The sequence below is a fragment of the Chiloscyllium punctatum genome, chromosome 34, assembly GCF_047496795.1.
Source record: "Chiloscyllium punctatum isolate Juve2018m chromosome 34, sChiPun1.3, whole genome shotgun sequence".
Classification (NCBI taxonomy): Eukaryota; Metazoa; Chordata; class Chondrichthyes; order Orectolobiformes; family Hemiscylliidae; genus Chiloscyllium; species Chiloscyllium punctatum.
In genome coordinates, this window is record NC_092772.1 from 59,652,158 (window position 1) to 59,673,209 (window position 21,052).

The 21,052-nt window shown below is 40.5% G+C and overlaps 1 protein-coding gene across 1 annotated transcript in view; it reads right to left on the reverse strand.

Annotated features, from left to right (window-relative positions):
* Nucleotides 1–19,792, reverse strand: part of LOC140458972 (serum amyloid P-component-like) — a 33,486-nt gene extending 13,694 nt beyond the window's left edge. The window contains exons 1-4 of the mRNA XM_072553710.1: nucleotides 19,726–19,792; nucleotides 14,352–14,491; nucleotides 7,857–7,950; nucleotides 915–1,117 (exon numbers count right to left, since the gene is read on the reverse strand). Of these exons, the coding sequence (XP_072409811.1) occupies nucleotides 915–1,117; nucleotides 7,857–7,950; nucleotides 14,352–14,491; nucleotides 19,726–19,792 (504 nt within the window). The remainder of the gene's footprint in view (nucleotides 1–914; nucleotides 1,118–7,856; nucleotides 7,951–14,351; nucleotides 14,492–19,725) is intronic.
* Nucleotides 19,793–21,052: the final 1,260 nt, after the last annotated feature.

The following is a 21,052-nucleotide window of genomic DNA, read 5'->3' on the forward strand; positions in this document are numbered from 1 at the left end:
ATTAATCATTGAACTTACTTCAGTTGAAGATTAACAACCTTGTTGCATGATTATGGCAATCTGAAATAAAACAACGTCAATGGAAAGTAAGCCTACACTGGTGTTCGTAATTTCTACGAGCAAACAAATCAGTGATTGAATGTTTACTACTCAATGCTGCGTTCAGGAAAACAGTTGTATATGTTACTGTCTTGGGCATTGCCACAGATTCATTCTAACATGAATGATTGTGCTACTTGCAGTCAGTGGATAGTTTACAGAGTGAATGAACTGTTCCATGAACTTTGACTGAGTTACTCCATAAATAAACGTATTTGTGCAGCAACTTCGACTCAGCAGCATATATCCAATTCTTTCAAATACAAGCAAACTGTGATTGTAAGATTTGGGATCAATTGCTGCAATTCGATAATAATTCGAAATTAATTACATAGGGTGACCACAGCAGTATGAAACTATTCGTTATGGCGAACAGTAAAATCATTGACTTCCTTCTGCTCTCCATCTCAGAATCACTGTGCTTCTCTTCTGTGTTCTGATTCCTCAATGCTTTACGGATCCGATTTGCCAACAACATGTATCTCACTGTCATAGCATTGAAGAGCAAAACTAAACTGAATGGGAGTAACAGTGTTAACACTTTATCAAACCAGTCATAAACCAACCATCCTGGTTCTGTATAGTAGCTGGCCTTAATTTCACAAGACCAATGTAGATTGTAAACCGCAATCATAGGTTCCCGTGTAATAAAAATGGGAACTTTTTTTTGGAATGGAAAGAGTGCAGGTTGTTGAAAGAATAACAGCTGCTGTTTTCACGGTACAAGATTTCAGTTTCAGTTTCTGGCAACAAATGGTCACAAATCGATCAGCAGAGAAAGTGACAGTGAACGAGACAGAACAGTCTGAACTCACAAAATGCAGGAAGTCAATCACAATACATGCACCTGTGAGGTGCAGGAACGATCCCTGGAAAAAGTAATCAACCAGTTGATATAATATAGCATCAGTGACAATGGCCATCAGATCCGCTGTGGCCATAGCCACCAGGTAATGAGTGGTGCATTTGGAGAGATCGCATTTTCCTTGGGACAGGATCATAATTGCCAGTTCATTAACTGTAAGAGAGAGAACTGAAATTAGTTCAGAAATTCTAGGTTGAACTGTGTTACATTTGAGTAGCAATGGTGATAGGGTTATCAGAAATAATATTAACATGTAAAAACAATTTTAATCCCAATTCCATCCCACATTAAACTGTATCCAATGAACAAAGCGAGTGGGTGTGTGGTGTTGTCCATGAACTACTGCAAAATGGTTGCAGGGGTGTAAAATAGTCAGCTGAATATGTTACTATTGCATACAGAATTAGATTGAACGTGTTCACTTGGCTTATAACGCATCATTCTGTTAATTTGGAGGCACTAGCTTTCTGAGTGCTGCTCCTCTATCAGCCTCCTTCATCAGGTCCTTCACAACCACTTGATGAAGGAGTAGCACTTCGAAATCTGGTGCTTCCAAATAAACCATTGGGACTCTAACCTGGTGTTGTGTGCGATTTTCAACTTTGTGGACCCCAGTCCAACACCGGCACCTCCAAATCATCCGTTAATGGAAGCAAAAAAATCATGGATTCTCGCAAACTATCCACTTGCCTTCTGTGTTCCCAGCAATTAACCAAGCAATTCTCCTAGCCAAGGAGTGATGTACTTAAATGTTGTAAGGACATATTTTATTTGGTCACAAGACAAACAGCCATAGAATATGTCACCCAGAATCATGGATTTGACACAGTTGCATTGCATAATCCTGCCTTCAAGGACACATATATTCTTTTACAATGTTTCACAAGAATATGGGGACATTGACATTCACATTAAGAGACTATATCCACACCCTATCAATAAGTGGACTTCGAGTTGGGGATTGAATACATGAAGGTCAGGGGATAGCCATTAAGTAATTGAAATGTGTTGCAAGATAAATGAAACAATTGATGAATATCAAACAACGAAATGGAGCAGTCAACTGATTCTATAGTTCAACAAAGTCTACCTTGAAAATAAGACAAAAAGAATAATTTTAATAGAGGAGAAGTTTATCTTTGACCTTTTTTCTTGAGAATGGTTTGCTCGCTCTTTGTATACAACCAGTTGTTTATTTTACACTCCACGCACCTAATAATCACTTTCGGTCACTTAGGGTCACAAAGATGCACAGCACGTAAACAGACCTTTCCAGCCAACTTCCCCATGCTGAACAGATATCCTAAATTACTCTGGCCCGACATGCCAGAATTTGTCCCATATCACATTAAACCTTCCTAAAAATGCACGCATCCAAATGTCTTTTAAATGTTTTAATTGTGCCAACCTCCATCAATTCCTCTGGTAACCCTTGCCATATATGCATCACACTCTGCATGAAAAAGTTTACACTTAGGTCTATTTAAAATCTTTCCTCTCTTACCATAAACTAATGCTCTCTCGCTTTGGATTTCTGTCACCTGGGTAAAATGCCTTGAATATTCAACATATCCATGGCCCTCAGACTATGACAGCCCAGGGAAAATAACCCCGCCTATTCAGATTCAGATATAACTCCAAGAAGGCGAAAGTGAGTACTGCAGATGCTGCAGTTTCGAGTCGTGAGTGTGGTGCTGGAAAAGCTGAGCAGGTCAGGCAGAATCCGAGGAGCAGGAGAGTCATCATTTCAGGCAAAAGCCCTTCATGAACATGATGAAGGGTTTTTGCCCAAAAGGTCGACTCTCTTGCTCCTCGGATGTTGTCAGACCTGCTCTGCTTTTCCAGCACCACACTCTCGAATATAACTTAATCTGTCCAACGCCGACTACACACTTGTAATTCTTTTTTGCATTGTTCCAAGTTTGACAACATCTTTCCAACAGCAATGAGACCAGAATTACAAGTAGTATTCCAAAAGTGATGTAGCCAAAGTATATTACATTTTGAATCATGAATTATGGTGAAGACTGAATATACACACTTTGTACTGGTGATAAGTTAATGAATGGTTTTCACTGCTTTCGTGTAACTTCTTCTGATTAGGTCATACCACTGCTTCTTTCTCTAAAGTATTATTTGAATGAAAAACCTAAATTGTTAAACAAAGATAAACAGGGGATTAGATTTGTTAAACAAGAAAAGGCGTCCTTGCATTTCCTCAACTCAATTCAAACAACTACAGTATGGCACGTCAAAACTTACAACAACCTTGGCAATGCATGTTTGATTCTGGTAGTGCCAACTGATCCACAGTGAACCCTATTGTACAAAGGCAAATGTTTCGAGAAAAATATAAACGTGGTTGCATGGTATTCCACTGCACGATATTATGCAATTTTACAAATACCGCTAAAAGCAGGTGATTGCCTAGTGGCATTTTCCTTGGATTATTTATTCAAAGACTCCAGTAATGTACTGGAGACACACCTTTCAAACACATGCCAGATGCTGGGATTTGAATTCAATGAAAACAAAAATCTGGAATGTAGAGTTTAATGATGACCACGGTCCATTGTTGATTGATGCAAAAAGAAAATCATCTGGTTCACGAAGTCCTTTGAGGGAAGGAAACTGCCACTCTTACCTGATCAGTCTGAATTTGACTGCAGACCCAGAGTAATGTAGCTGACTCTTAAACTTTCCCTCTTTGCCATAAGTACTGGCCTATCCAGCGATGCCCACTTCCTTTGAATAAGTTTTAAAAAAACTTACCAGGGACAGCAATAATAGCAATAGAGATATAAATACTTTATCAACAATGGTAAACAAATGCTGCATTTTCCGAATGCAGGTTCTGTCCCTGGGTGAAGAAGCCAAAACACATTATTAATGTGTTCAAAAACGTTTACAGAGTCTTTCGAATTCCCAAGAGAATATTAACGTTGCATTATTGTTATTTCTGATTTGATTGGGAAAATAGATTAGTGCTGTGATATTAAGTCCTTGCTGCATTTGATTTATTCAGCTGTTAAACCTCATAGGAAAACACCAAAGAGAATGCTTATAGCGTTACTGACCCGATAATAGGACAATCCCGGCGAGCACTAGATTGCAGAAATTATAGTTATACAGCACAGAGAAGGATCCTTCAGTCAACCTTATCCAGACATTCCAAACTGAGTTAGGCCCTCTTTCGCAGCAGTTGGCCGATATCCCTCGAAACGCTCCCTATTCATATACTCTTTAATATGCTTTTTCCATGTTGTAATAAGTCAGCCTCCATCACCTCATCTGGTAACTCGTTCCAGACAGGCACCAGCCTCGGCATGAAAAGGTTTTACTCAAGTCAATAAAGGAAGAGAGCCTCCTGAAATCCTCCTCCACTTTTACACTGAAGGAAAATATCTCTCGATGGGCCTTACAGAATCGTGAAATTGCTTTCTGGTCAACACGGAAAGTGGCGTTTGCTCCATTGATGGTCCATAGATTTTCCTGATAAACGTTAGGATATTTAATTTAGACTTCACTCAGGCAGCATTTTCTGAATCGAAAAATGTTGAGCCAGTCAAACTGAATATTTCTCAATCAATTCCATCCAATCAGGATTGGGCATGAGGTTTTTGCTATCATCAGTTTTTATTGAATCAATTGTTTCTCATAATAAACTGGAATCGAAGTTGAACCCTTAACCTGTAAAGATTCCCTGGTACACGTTGTCATCCTGGCCAAGGTCTTTTGGAAACTGTAAGGGTTGGTTTACAGAATTAATTATGTTAAAAACTGAAACAAAATGTTATTTCTGATTTGATTCGGAAAATATATTAGTATATATGTTAATTTCTTCAAATAAACCCTTTATTGACATTTGTAGATTTTCTTCGATAGTTTGATTTGTGTGTTGTTATTGCTATCGATATAATGATGGATATTTGAAGATTCATTGCACAAAATTTGACTCGAGCTTAATAAAATCGTTTAATTTAGTTACACTTATAGGTTAGACTTCACTGGGAGTCTAACCTATATTCCTTATTCAGCTGCCCGTAGTTCCCGACAGTCTCTGAATGTTCCCTAAAATGTATCAGCAGTGAGCGGATCAAGCGCAGAGATCACATATGTTTCATTAACGCACTAGTGGCAGAGATCCTTGGGTTCTTTGCTTAATGGAAGGTTTTAGAATTATCTACAGAACCAGTAGTTCAGACAGTGCAACTCTGAATATAAATAGAAATCAGCACTGAGCAGGAAGCTGACAAAGAAACAATATTCATTATTAATAAAACATATCAGGGAGAGAGATGAAGGAGAGTGTTACATCAGGATGAAGATTACTAACAGCAAAAATATAATAGATGTCTACTCTAAAAAATATTCCAAACAATCTGTCTATGCAAGGCAGGTATTTCATTCATTTCAGGTCCTCTACAATTTTTTGGTTATCCATGCCTGATGAGGTTATTGCTAACTGGACCAATATTTATTGAAAATTTGTAATTTCCCTGTCAAAAGAGAGAACAATCTGCTTTCCTGAACCCTAGATGTTCCTGGAGTGTGTAGCACCCACAGTGAGGGTAGGGAAGGGTTGTCAACACTTTGACCCAGCACCTTTGCATCATGTCTTTACTTCCATGTCTGAACAATGCGTGCCTTCCAGCGGAACCTGCAGGGTGTGGTATGCCCATTTATCTGCCACTCCTGTCCTTCACGATTCAGGAAGTCATGAGTTCGGAAGCAATGTCCCAACATTGAAAAATGCCAAACATTCATGCCACAGAGGTCTCAGCTGTTTCGAGCCTTTAGTACGTGATGGCTTTATACATTGAGTAAGTATCTGCTCTCCACTTGACTCAACCATTCTGGCAGCTAACAGCTTCAGTCTTTCATTTCAGTGAAGCAACCGTTCAACTGAAAAAGGGAACATCTCAAAACTGAGATTGACAGAATCAATTACATTGTAAAGTAAATATGCCAATGATGTCATCACAGAATAACAATAACGTGCTAAAAAGGATGACCTGTCAGAATACCAGCAGAGATTCTGAGAATCGAATGATGTTTCCATAGTTAATAACTTTTCCACTGGCATCACAAAATGATCTAAATATCGTGTTCTTCATCGAGTAAGCAAGGAACATAATCTAGTACTGGGATGACTGGGAGGTACCTGTGTTGGACTGAGGTGGACAAAGTTAAAAATCACACAACATCAGGTTATAGTCCAACAAGTTTATTTTGACCTGTTTGACTGTTGGACTATTTTGTGCTTTTAACTTTGTCACATTCAAATGTTCAACAAGGATCTGGACTTATTTTGAATATTCAACTCCAGTGACCTCAATAAATAAGTTGTCAGTAAATAGAGTTTCATGGTGGTTCACTGGTTGGTTCACTGCTGCCCCACAGCACCAGGAACTTGGGTTTGTTTCTAGCCTTGGGTGACTACGTGCAGTTTTCAAGTTCTCCCCATATCTACACGGGTTTCTCCAATTTTCTCCTGGAGATGTGGTGATTAGGGGGATTGACCATGCTAAGTTGTTCTGTTATGTTCAGGGATGTGCGTGCTCAGTGGATTAGGCAGAGGAATTGTGAGGTATGGGAGCAGGTGAGGGGATGGGACTGGGTGGCATGCTTTTCAGACTGTTTGTGCAGACTTCATGGAACAAAGGCTTTCTTCCTTCATTGTAAGTATTTCATACTCGAATTTCTTTGTCTCCTGTAATTAGTCAATTAAAAAGAGCACTTCAATATATATGTTCTGATTGCATGGTTAATAGGCTCATCATTTGATCACTGTTGCTTCATTTTGGAAGGAAACACGGGATAGTATCGGTCCAATCTGTGCCAGTTACAAGAATGACTCAGTTGAACCTGCAGAGTCAGAACCAATCCCCTAGTAAACATCACATGGACCCTCAGTGGGAAAAAGATCACTGGAAACTCTTCAGATATTAGAGTGTATGCCAGGCATGTTCCAGACCTCTTGAACACTGATTCATCTCATTGGATTCGAAAAGCTAATCACATGCACTGCCGAGAATGAGCAGAGTGTGAGCGGCAGCAGGAACCGCTCCATTCAACAGGTGCATCTCGAAATGCTCTCACATGTAATTGTTCGAGACAGCTCACTCAGTCACAAAGACAACTGTGGTATTAAATACATAGTCTCTTTTCCACTATGTATATCAAGACAAAATTACATATAATATTTTACTGAATCTATCGTTAAATTCAGTGTTGATATTTTTGGATCAACCTGTTGAGAGATATTATTTCACATGTCTGGGGGAGGATTGCTTTTGTCCAGCCCTGACTGACCATTACTACAGTGAATGCTAAATATGGAAACTTTGAAAGTAGGAGTTGGAGTAGGTGATTCAGTCCCTCCAGTCTGTTCCAATGTGCAACATCCAATATTGCTGATCATCCAACTCAATACCCACTTCCTCCTTCCTCGTCATACTAGTGAGTTTTGAGAAGATGTGGACAAACACTACATTGGAAAAGCAGGTAGAAAACTATCCACCAGGATGCATGAACATCAACTAGCCACAAAAAGACATGACCCACTATCACTAGCATCCTTACATACAGAGGAGGAAGGACATCACTTTGACTGGACAAAACATCCATTCTACGACAAGCCAAACAGACACATTGTCAAGAATACGAAGAAGCATGGAAGTCCAACAGAAACTCTATGAACAAACATGTCGATTTGGACCCCATTTACCACCCTTTGAGAAAAGAAACAGGAGAACACATCACAAACACATGAAATGGCATCACCAACACAAGGGAACCAAAACACATAAATAGAAAGCGGTACATAACACCAGCACGTCACCAATGATACATCTGAAAATCAACCTTCCAACTCAGCTTGCAAACTTACATCCAATGTCCTCATCCTCTTTGATCCCTTTAATCATAAGAACTATATCTGTCTCCTTCATAAAAAGTTCCAATGCTTTCACCTCATCTGCTTTCTAACGGTATAATATTAAGATGTATATTTTTCCAGGGTCAATGTCTTCTCTGAATGTGTGGCTGTGTTAATTATAACTTTTATTAGTTGTGTTTTTTTTAAGTGGAGGAATACTTTTGTGAACATGAAAATGAATTGAAAAATGTGTTACTGGAAAAGAGCAGCAGGTCAGGCAGCATCAAAGGAGCAGGAGAATCGACGTTTCGGGCATAAGCCCTTCTTAAGACTGATTCGAGACTGAATTCCGCTATTCGGTCTGGCCACCCCATCGACAACATCTCTGTTGTTGAGCATTTACTCAATGGCCCATGTCCACTGCTCGCTTGGGAAGAGTGTTCCAAAGATTGCCTGTCCTTTGATAGAGAGAGAAGTTACTCAGCCCCATCAGGCTTTCTACTCATACTGGTTGACCCTTTAGCCCTAAGAATTATATTTGATTCCTTTTTGAAAGCATCCAATATTTTGGCCTCAAACACTTTTCTGGCAGAAACATTATCGTCTCACCACCCTCTATGTCTCTTCATTTCTGTCCAAAGCAACCTACTCCGTGGTCTTAAATGATTAACTGCACCCACCCCACCGCACCCCAAACCAACCCCCACACCCCCCCCCCCACCCCCACTGCCGCCCGTCGATCTTGTCTCCCCGGTCATCAGGAACAACCCAGTTGCATTTGCCCTGTCTAACCCTATTAGAATGTTATGTGATATCCCACCCCTGCTCCATATTATTCTCAAGTCCAGTGACTAGAGCCGTAGCCAATCAAGTAACGCATACTGCTTCATCCCGAGTTACAGCCACTCCTAACTGAATCAAACCTCTGGAACTGATTGTTTATTTCCGAGATAAGATGAGTTAACCATATTCCCTGTGAGTCCAAAGACACACATTGACAAGAATGGCTTTGGACTCTAGGTTGCATTCCTGTTACTTCGAAGTATTCTTTTTTCCATCAGTCCAACCGGGTTGTCAAGCTCAGCATTACTGAGATTACATTTCAATCTCGACTATAATATGTACACTTATATTCCACTGGCAACCTAATTGGGAGTTCAATGCATATCTCCAAAGCATAAGCTACAATCTCAGTATTATGTTGCCCATCTCCCCTTTCTAAAACAGAGCAAAGTTAACTATATATCTTCATGTATATATATAGGAAGGTGTACTTTTAGTCAGATAAGTGCTATGTGACCAGCAAGTTGAAATATTGAGCACTGTCTTTTCTGATTATTCGTAAGAAGTCTTCCCTGAATAATTGTCATCATTGTAGAAACAGCTTTGGCCATTGCCAGTTCAAGTGCAGGAGTATATTTTTATTTTCTGTTATGTATGAACTCAGGTATCATAGGCTGCCCTTTCATGCGATGCTTAATTACCGTGTAGTGTCAATGGATGTGCAGGTTAGGTGGGTTAGCCATGGGAAATGCGAGGTATGGGAAACAGAGAGGATAATGGGACTAGGTGGGATGCTTTCGAGGGTTTGTGCAATCCTGAGAGGCAGAATGACATCTTTTTGCACTGTTGCAACTCGATAGGTTAACTTTGTTGTCTCCTGCAGTTAGTCAATAAAAAGTGCTCTTCAATGTAAATGTTACAGCTGAATGATCAAAACGATCATCATTTGAACACTGTTGTTCCATTTTGTACATAGACACACAATAGCAACTGGCCCCACCTGCACCAGTGCCAAGAATGCAGAATGAGAGCCAATTCCACCAATGGACCCTCAGTGTGAGAAAGATCACATGAAACGCTTTAGATGTTAGTGTCCATTTCTGGAACGTGGATAATGATCTGCTTCAGATCTCCATGAAACTGATTTAACTCACTGGATTCAAAAACTTAACCTCATGCACGGTTGAGAGCGAGCAGGGTGTTAGCACCAGCAGCTCGCAGTTTCATTCAACAAGTATATTTCTGAATATTCTGACAGGTAATCTCTTTTCCACTAAGCATAGCAACCCAAAATTCTGCATAATATTTTACTGATTAAGTCATCAAATGTTTTTGAAATAATGAATAAGAGCAAGAAGAGGCCATTTGGCCCATTGATGCTCCAGCACCATTTAATCAGATGATCATTGCTCTGGTTCTGGACTGAACTCCACATTTCAGCTGTCCACCCCATAGGCCATGTCTGTCTTGTTGAGCAAGTTTTTACCAAATCCTTCAAATTATTCAAAGGCTGGCATGCTCTGCTCTCTGGAGTAGAATATTCCAAAGATTACCAATCTTCCAAGACAGAGAAAGGAGTCTCTTTGCCCCCTCTGACCTGCTAACCCTTCCAGTTGATCGCTTTAACCCTCAGAACTATATCTAAATCTTTCTTGAAAACATCCGATGTTTTGGGCTGAAACACTTAAGTGGCAGAAATTCCACAGACTCACTACTCTCTGGGTGAAGACAAGTTTCATTGCTTCAGTCTTTAGTGACCGATTTCATACTCTTTTATGATGACCCCAATCCTCCGCAGAGTTCTGGACTGTTGGTCCTCAGGAATATCCTTCCTGCATTTGACTGTGAGAATTTTATAGGTTGTATTAGATCTCCCTCACCCACATCATTCTGCTATAATCCAATGACTATATTCCTAACCAATTCGGTATCTTTTCATACATCAACATTTGTTTGTTCCAGTGCTAAGTGAAGCTAACTCTTTGAACTGTAGGGTGCGACCACTCCTGATCTATTTCAGAGAAGACGAGTGACAGTGGGTCTGAAACAAACTATTGGCAAGACGGGTTGGGACTGTAGATTTCATTCCCGTGACTTTGATGTTTCTTTTTTTCCACCAATGTATGCAGGTTATCATACTCAGCATTAATCAGACGCCGCTTCAATTACATGCATAATATTTAGATTTGAATTCCACCAGATTAGGTAGATTTTAAATCACATAATTGTGATTTCAATGCTTATTTCCAAAGCATTAGCTGCAATCTCAGGATTGCTAGGACATCCTGCCCTTGTAAAATAGAGCAACTTTAACGATATATTTTTATGTCAATATATAGGAAAATATATTTTCATTCAAATAAATATTATGTCACTACTAAGTCATAATCTTAGGGCACTGTCTTTCCTGAATATTCAGACAATGGCTTTGTTGGATAATTGTCATTTTCATAGGAAGAGCGTTTGCAGTTAAGAGTCTGATTCTGATTGCAGTGAAAGTTCAGAGGTACATGTTTATTCACCGGAGACTCACTGATGATGTTACCTAGTATAGTGTTGAAACGTCTGAAAACGAACCTTCCAGGTCAGTGAACAAACCTCCACCCAAAAATTCAACATGAGGTACAAATCATCTCGAAAATCGTCAACACCATTCAGTTAAAATTGGCCCAGAGGTGGGTGTATGTTTATTGTCTATTATGTTTAAACTCAGATCGCAATGGTTGCCCTTTAAGGCTGATAGCATCAGAAGACTTCATATGTGGAGTTCTCAATTTATGTGATTTGCTCTAAGATGGTAACTGAGTTGACAATTAAGAAGGGGTCAGTTTAATGGAGGAGAAGTTATTTCTCAATATATCGAACCCACCTACTGCGACACCCCTCTGGAGCATAAGGGACTTGAGCCACCAGCTTTGTTCCTCAAAGGAAGGGGCATGACCACATCAACGCCATAAACATTAGGAGGTACAATTTGTGGGTGTACAAATTATAAGCTAAATCAATCTGTTCAAACACACTGTCCTTTGCGGTAGGCGAAACTGGAACTTGAATCTCGAATGCTCTAGTTCAGATGAAAGGATGCTGGGACTGAACCACATTCTTAACTGTTGAAAATGACAAATTGACAGAAGCTTAAGCCCGTTTCTAGGCATAATGTTGACCGATTGCTGATCCATCACTTTCCTCAGCCACAGTAATACACGAGAATAACTGTGTTTTAGATTTCGTCTTACTGGAGTCAAAACGATGCCGTCCAAACAGAATACAAACGTTCTGAAGTCCTCGCTTCTATTGAATATTGCACACACTATATGACTTTCTTAAAATATCTCATTTGTAACTTTGGACAATTGTCATTTGAAGGAAGAAGCAAAGAGACACAGTTGTCATTCTCGCAGCTAATCTGACACAATACCCATTGAATATGGAGGTAAGTGAGAACATAGAAGTTCGTCCAAATCGGAGGGAGCTACAACATCATTTTGGGTTTTGTTTCTGATTAACTCAGTGGAAACTCCAATGAGTGCTGCCCCTACCTTTTGTAACATTTACATCAGGGACTGTCCACATCAATCCACAGCTTGGAGGTGGCTCACGAGCTATTGCCCTGGGAAATGAGTCACAGACGTCTTTGCAGTCAGAAACTTAAAAATGGCCCAAGGTTAGATTTATCCTTCATATGCATATAATAACAAGATTGAAAATTTTAAAAAAACTTTCGAGAACATTTACAGCATATGCAGACGTAAGCTTTATAATAGTTCCAGTTCAACATCACAGGGCGTGCAAATATTGCTCAATTGCTTTGACTCCAGTCTGCAACACCCTGCAAATTGCTCAAAAATAAGTTGGACTTCTAATGCAGTTATCACACCAAACGTTTTTTTTATTCGCACAGTTCAGTTTAGAATGATCATTGAGGCCCCACTATTTCACAAACTATCTAATGTGTACACCAAAAAAAACAAATCTACTTTACTGACTGCAGATCAGAACTCCAACAGAAAACACACGTCCTTTTCTCATGGACAGGATGAATAAATCTACTTGCCATAAATATTTATTAAAATAACATCACAAAGAAGATGAATAAGAGAAGGAATGGGACAGAGAGAGGGAGGGAGAGAGAAAAGGACAGTCAAACCGAGAGAGGGTGAGTGAGTGAGATAAAGAGAGCAACAGACAGAGAGAGAGAGAGAGAGAGAGAGAGGGGGGGGGAACCTCTCAGTCAAACCCTCGTCCGCTCAAGAGAACGCACATAATCCCCCACCACCTCACCTCGTCTAATTATCCTTTCAATTCGCAAATCAATCCGAAACCCACACAAACCACAGTCTGGACCACAATGGGAGTAAAACGTGGGAGAGACAGGGCTATGAGGAAGGCAGATCCAGCCTTGAAAATCAAAAACTAGGAAGGAATGCAGTGGATAATGTTACCAAGCATGAGCTGCCTTCTCCATAGAGATGATTGAAACCATGAGTTTGAAAAGTGCTGTCAGAGAAGCTTTGGTGAGTGACTGCAGTGAGTTAAAGTCATAAAATCATAAACATGCGCAGCATTGAAACAGATCCTTCCGTCCAGCGTTGTTGAAAGTGTTGTTGGAATGTTAATATTTAATAAATAGTTTAGATGGAAAAATCTCATTCTGGGAAAATGTGGAACAGGTTTTCCTTCAGAAAGGAGTTTATTAAGAACTGTTTGAAACATATTATCTTACTGCAAGTATATTAATATGAAAATTCCGAAAAGTAGGCTTTGGATTTAAATCAGATACAGTCAATTAATGCTGAGAATATTCAAGCTTAGTTGTCTGCACAATCAAGGGAAAGGCTAAAGAAAAAATTACCAAGACTAGGTAGAGATAGAATGAGCTAAGTCACAGCTATACACTTGGCACGGAATGAAACTCTCATCCAGGTGTTTGAGGATTCTACAGTGACGGCATTGTGATAGTTGGGAATATAATTTGGCGATGTGTTTTGAAAGCTTACAAACCTTTTTTAAATGTAAAGAGCATGGGTGTTTTCTCTTTAATTTCGTAACCTTTTATAATATCATTTTTCCTTGTTGAAAACAAACATACAGAGTTGCACACTTGTCTTCACTGAAAGGCTGCTATGTCAAATGAAAATAAATGAAATAAATATGAACTAACAATCCAGATGTTTGTTTCAAACCTGAGCTGTCCAACATCGTTTGGGATAATAACAGATCCTTAATGAGGTGAATGAAATGAGAAAAAAAATTATTGCAAAACAAAACTGAAATGAAACACACAAAACATGAGTGAACTCGCTCGCCATTCTCAGCCAATACTAACGAGTGGCGCAGTGATACACTTTGTGCCACCGATTCAGTGGATTGCAATCTCCCTAATTCAGTTCTTCAAGTCAATTTTTTTTTGTTATGTCCTTGATGTTAGTGAATGCTGCAACGGTATATATTTCCTGAACAAAGTATTAATTACACTTACTTCAAGTGAGGGTTCAACGTCTAGTCTCAACGTTCTGGAAATAGAAAATAAAATGGCATTCAACGGAAATGAAGCATGTTTGTATTTTCATACAAACAATCATTTTTGATACAATTCAGGTGATACACGTTTATGACTCGTTTCTGAACTCAGCAAAACAGCTGTTTACACTACTGTCTTGTAGATTACAGTAAACTCATTCTAAAAGGAAAGACTCTGCTGACTGAAGTCAATGGATATTTTACAGCACGAATGAACTGTTCCCTGAACTTCGATTGCGTTACTCCATAAATAAACGTATTGCTGCAGCAACTCAGATTCAGCAGTATGAATCCAATTCTTTCAAATAAGTACAAACTGCCGTTGTAAGATCTGGGATCAATTGCTGCAATTCGATAATATAAGAAATTTATTACATAGGGTGACCACAACAATATGAAGCTACTCGATATGGTAAACAGTCAAATCATTGACTTCCTTCTGCTCTCCATCTCAGGATCACTACGCTTCTCTTCCATGTTCTGATTCCTCAATCCTTTACGGATCCGATTTGCCACTAAAACGTACCTGACTGTCAAAGCATTGAAGAGCAAAACTAAACTGAATGGGAGTAATGGTGTTAATATCTTATCGAACCAATCAAAAATGATCCACTTGAGTTCAGTAAAATAGCTGGCCTTTCTTTGACAAGACCAGCGTAAATTGTCAACCACGATCATAGGTTCCTGTGTAATGAAAATGGGAACATTTTTTAGAAAGAAAAGAGTGCAGGTTGTTGAAAGAATAACAGCTGCAGTTTTCACGGTACAATATTTCAGTTTCGTTTTGTGGCAACAAATGGTCACAAACCGATCAGTGGAAAAAATGACTGTGAACCAGACAGAACAGTCTGAACTCATAAAAAGTAGAAAGTCAACCACAATACATGCAGAGGTCGGGTGCAGGGATGATCCCTGCTAAAAATAGTGGTTCAGCTGCTTGAATGTAACATCAGTGATGACGACCATCAGATCCGCTGTTGCCATGGCCACCAGGTAATGAGTAGTGCATCTGGAGAGACCGCATTTTCCTGTGGACAAGGTCAAAATTGCCACTGCATTCACTGCAAGATGAAGAACTGACATTAGTTCAGAAAGTGTAGCTTTAACAATCTTGCATTTGAATCGAAATGGTAATAGGGTGCGCAGGAAGACTATTAAAATGTAAAAAGAAATTTTATTCCAATTCCATTGCACATGAAGCTATGTTCAATAAACAAAGCGAGTTGGTGTTTGGTGTTGCACATAAAGTACTGCAAAACAGTTGTGGAGGCTAAAAATAGTTAGTAGAATATGTTATTCTTTCGGAGGAGAAAGAAAGGACTGCAGATGCTGGAGATCAGAGTCAAGAGTGTGGTGCTGAAAAGGCACAGCCAGTCAGGCAGAATCTGAAGAGCAGGAGAATCGATGTTTTGGGCATAAGCCCTTCATCAAGAATGAGGCTTGTGGCTACACGGTGCTGAGAGATAAATGTGAGTGGTTGGGTTTGGGGCAAAGGTAACTGAGAATCTGGTAAGTAGATGAATGTGGCAGAGAAGGTGATAGGTCGGAAAACACAGTGGAGTGGATAGATGGGAAGGACGATGGAGAGGTCAAGAGGCCGTCGCCAAGTTGAAGGCTTGGGACTGGGATATGTGGCAGGAGGGTAATGAAGAAACTGGTGAAATCCATATTCATTCCGTGTGGTTACAGGGTCCAAGGCAGAAGATGAGACGTCCTTCCTCTAGGCATCGGGTGGATAGGGATTAGTGATGGAGGAGGCCCAACAACTGCATGTCCTTGCTGGATTGGAAGGAGGAGTTGAACTGTTCAGACACGGGATGGTGTGGTTGGTTCATGCAGGTGTCCCAGAGATGTCCACTGAAATGATCTGCAAGTTGGTTTCCTGTCTTACTGAATGTAGAGGAGACTACATCAGATGCAATGGATACCCCAGTAGGGGACATCGGTACAGGTAAATATCTATTGGATATTCCAAGATCCTTTGGGTCTTAGACAGAGGTGAGGGAGGAGGTGTGGGCACAGGGTTTGCGCTTCCTGCGATGGCAAGGGTAGGTGTTGGTAATGTTGTGAGAGCTGGTGGGGTACGTGGATCTGGTACTCACGGAGGAAATGGTCTCTCTGGAATACTGTTTGAGGTGGGGAAGTAAATATATCACTGATCTTGGGGTCTATTTGTTGTGGTGGAAATGGCGGAGCATGATGTGATGTATACAGAGGCTGATGGGATGGAAGGTGCAGACCAGGGGGATTCTGTTCTTCTTTCATTGGGAGGGGTGGGATTCAAGGGCGGAGGTTTAGGACGCAGAGGAAATGCACTGGTTGAATACATGGTTGAACTCACGAGGAGGTGAACAGTTCATCAACTTCACTAACATCTTTGTGCCGACCTCAAATTCACCTGGGCCATCTCAGGTAACTCCCGCCCCTTCCTGGGCCTCTCCATCGCCATCTCTGGTGACCCAACTGACCATGAATATCTACTACAAACCGACGACTCCCACAGCTACATGGGCTACACCTCGTCCTACTCTGCCTCCTGTAAAAATGTCATCCCTCATTCCCAATTCCTCTGTCTCCACCGCATCTGTTCCCAGGAGCACCAATTCCACCGCAGAAAATCCCAGATGGCCTCCTTCTTCAAAGACCACAATTTCCCCTATCACATGGTTGATGATGTCCTCCAGCACATCTCCTCCACTTCCCACACTTCCTTCCTTGAACCTCATCCCACCCAACGCAACAATGTCAGATCTCTCCTGGTCCTCTCCTTTCACCCAAACAACCTCCAGATACATCCCATCATCCTTTGCCATTTCCACCACCTACAAATGGATGCCATCTAGATATATTTCCCTTCCCACCCCTGACAACTCTCCAGAGAGATGGTTCCCTCCGTGATTCACTTGTCACATTCACGGCGCCCATCAGCCCTCACCATACTGCCAGCACCTTCCTCTGCCACTACAGCAAGTGAAAAACCTGCACCCACACCTCCCCACTCACCTCCATCCGAGGGTCCAGAGCTCCATCCACTTCTGACTGAAATTTCCCTGAATTTCTACCAATGTCATCTACTGTATCCATTGCTCCTCATGTGGTCTCCTCTACATTGGGGAGACAGGGCACCAACTTGCTGAACTTTTCAGAGAACATCTATGTGATACCTGCATGAACCAACCCACCATTCCGTGGCTGACCCCTTCAACTCCCCCTCCCACTCCACCAAGGTCATGCAGGTCTTGGGCTTCCTCCATCACTAAACCTTTAGCACCTGGCGCCTGGTGGAAAAACACCTCATATTTCGCCTTGGGACCCTGCATCCACACAGAATCGATGTGGAGTTCTCCAGTTTCCTCAGTTCCGCTCTCCCCACGTTATCCAGGTTCCAATCCTCCAACTCAGCACCGTCCTCTTGATCTGTCCATCTCCTCTCCCATCTATTCACTCCACTCTGCTCCTTGACGTACCACCTTCTCCTCCAAGTTCTTCTACCTGTTGCATTCTCAGCTACCTTTACCCCATCTCCACCACCCTCCCAATTATCTCTCAGACCCCAGGCCCGGAATCTTCATTGCTGATGAAGAGTTTATGCCCAAAACGTCGATTCTCCTGCTCCTCGGATGCTGTGTGACCTCTTGTGTTGTTCCAGCACTGCACTCTCGACTCCTCACAGATATACTCTGAAACAATGTTCCACAAAATATGGGAACAGTGGCACTCACGATAAGAAATAACATTCACACCCTGTCAACAAATGAGCATGGATTTGGGGATTTAACACATGAAGAACAGGGGTAACCATTGAGAGATTGAAATGTGTTGTAAGATAAATGAAACCATTGATGAATCTTAAGTTTGCCAAATGCCACAGCCAATGTATACAACAGTTCAATAAAGTCTGTTTTCAAAATAACGCAAAAAGAAGAATTCAATCAGTGAAGAAAATATGTATTTGACCTTGTTCTTGCAAATCGTTTACTCTCTCTTTGTACACAATCAACTGTTTATTCTACACTCTAAGCACCTAACAATCACTTTCAATCACTTGGAGTAATAGAGATGTGCAGCACGGAAACAGACCCTTCATTCCAACTTGTTCGTGCTGAGCATATATCCTAAATTAACCGAATCCCAAACGCCAGCATTTGTCATGTATCCCTCTAAACCCTTTCTGCATATAAACGCATGCAAACTGCCTTTTAAATGTTGCAATTATACAGCCTACACCACTTGCTGTGGGAGCTCATTCCATGCAAGCAGCACCCTTTGCATTAAACACGTTGGGCCTTCGGTCTCTTTTAAATGTTCCTCCTCTCACCAAAGACCTATACACCCCAGTTTTGGAGTCCCTTACCCCGAGCTCAAGAACTTCACCATTGGTCCTTAGCCTCTAACCCGCCAAACAAAATAGACCAGCTTATTCTCCCCAGCGATTTCCATGCAAATATTTTCTGCACACTTTCAAGTTTAACAGCATCTTTCCTAAAGCAAGGAGACGAGAATTGCACGTAACATTCTAAAACTGGCACAACCAATGCAGTGCACAGTTGCAACATGACCTCCCAATACGTACACTCAATGCACTGACCTTTAAGGCACATGTACCAAATTTCTTCTTCTCTGTCATATCTACCTGCAACACTGCTCTCAAGGAACTCTGAACATGCATTCGAAACTTTATTTTCTCGGCATCAATCCTGACAACCTTAACCTAAATTTTATACCTCTTATCTTGATTTATCTTTCCAATATTTAGTGCCTCAGATTTATATAAATTTGTGGAAACTACTTTTTGAATCAAGACTTCAGTTGAAGTCTGGAAAAACATACTCAGTACTGCTGCTGTTTTAGTGATTAGTTTTCACTGCTTTCCATTCATATAATGTCCCTAATTCCTCAAAATACTCTTCGAAGGTAAATTAATCGATTGATCATCAAAATAAACACGGGCTTAGATTTGCGAAAGAAGAAAAGGCTTCTTTGCATGTCATCAACTCTATGTCACCACCCACATCAGGTGGTCAACTTTACATAATCTTGATAATGCAGGTCTGATTATGGCAGGGTCAACTAATCACAGTGATCCTAATTCTGAAGTGATAAATAATTCTAGAAAAAAATTAGCAAAATATTTTAAAATATTTTTAAAAATAGAAATATAAATACCACGGTATTCCACTGCACAGAATTATTAACATTAACAGTTCTGCTAAAGAGTTTAAATAGTCTGTTGGCATTATGACTGGACTATTAATCCAGATCCCCAGGTAATTTGCTGGTGACCTGCGTTTGAACCCCGGTGTTACACGGTGACATTTGAATTCAAACGAAACAAACATCTGGCATAAACAGTCTCAGATGATTGTGAATCCATCGTCCATTGCTGGATCAATCCGTCTGGTTCACTCATGTCTGTTAGTGGAGGAAACTGACACCCTTATCTGGTCTGGCTGAAAGGTGCCTCCAGATCCACAGATACGTAGCTGGTTCGTAAACATTCCCCCTATGCCATAAATACTGACACAGCCAATAATGCCCATATGATATTAAGAATTTTTTTTTTAAAAAAAGAACTTACCAGGGATGCCAATAACAGCAACAGTGATGTAATATACTTTTTCAACAATGGTGAACAACTGCAACATTTTGCGTATGAAGGTTCTGTTCCTGAGTGATGAAGCCAAAACCTTTGAATTAAACGCGATATTAATGTGCTCAGAAATTTTTTTACAATGTTTCAGATTCCCAGGAGAATCCTAAAACTGCACCATTCTTATTTCTGATTGGTTTGGAAAAATATATTATCACGGGGATATTAAATCCCTATTGCATTTGAATTATTCAGATCTGACACTTGAGAAAGCTTATAGCCTTAGTGACCCGATGATAGGAAAAAAACTGCGAGTAATGGATTGCAGAAATCATAGAGTCATAGAGTTATACAGCACAGAAACAGACGCTTTGGGCAAGCCGACGGGATATCCTAATCTGAGCTAGTCTCATTTGTTAGCATATCCCGCAAAGTCCTTCTTGATCATATACTCATCCACATGCCTTTTCACAGTTGTAATTGTACCTTGTTCCTCACCTCATCTTGTCCATACACGCAGCAGCCTCCAGGTGTAAATGTTATCCCTTAGATCCATAACACAATAAAACCTCCTGAATTCTGTGTCCACTTTTCTACGTAAGGTAAATGGCACTGATCGGGCATTGCAGAAGTGAGGAATTGCTTCCTGGTCAACATGCAAGGTGGCCTTGTCTCCTTTGGCAGACCTTTGACTCTCCTGAAAGACCTCCAGGTGCTTCATTCAGTTTCTCTTCAAAATATGTTGAGCCAATTAAATTGACATTTGCCCCAGTTCTATTTCATGTTCTATCTGGCCTTGTCCAGGGCCTTTTATTACAGCCAATAATAACGGAATCAGTTGTTTCTTGTAAGTGACCAGAACATTAAACTGTAAAGCTTCCCCGTTATAATTCTTAACCTGATCGCGATCTTATGCAAGCTAAAGGTTTGGGTACCAGAGCAAATTTTCTTCTGAAACAAAAACAGACGTTTGCATTCAATTTCTTCAAACTAATTTTTTTTATCGTAGTTTGTAGATTCTCAATGATAATTTGATGTGTACGTTGTTGTCATTGATGTCTATGTAATCGTGGTTTTTTGAAGATTTAGTACACAGTATTTAACTGTCATTTAATGGAATCAGTTAATTTGTCTCTCGTTACAGACTTCACTGGACGTCTGTCCGTTTTTAATATTCAGAGGCCCATAGTTCCCGAAGTTCTCTGAATATTCCCTGGAATGTATTGGCAGTCATCAGGTCACATTCAGAGAATTCGGATGCAGTTGATCAGCTTGTCTGTGGCAGAAATCTATGGATTCCGTGGTGATGGGCGAG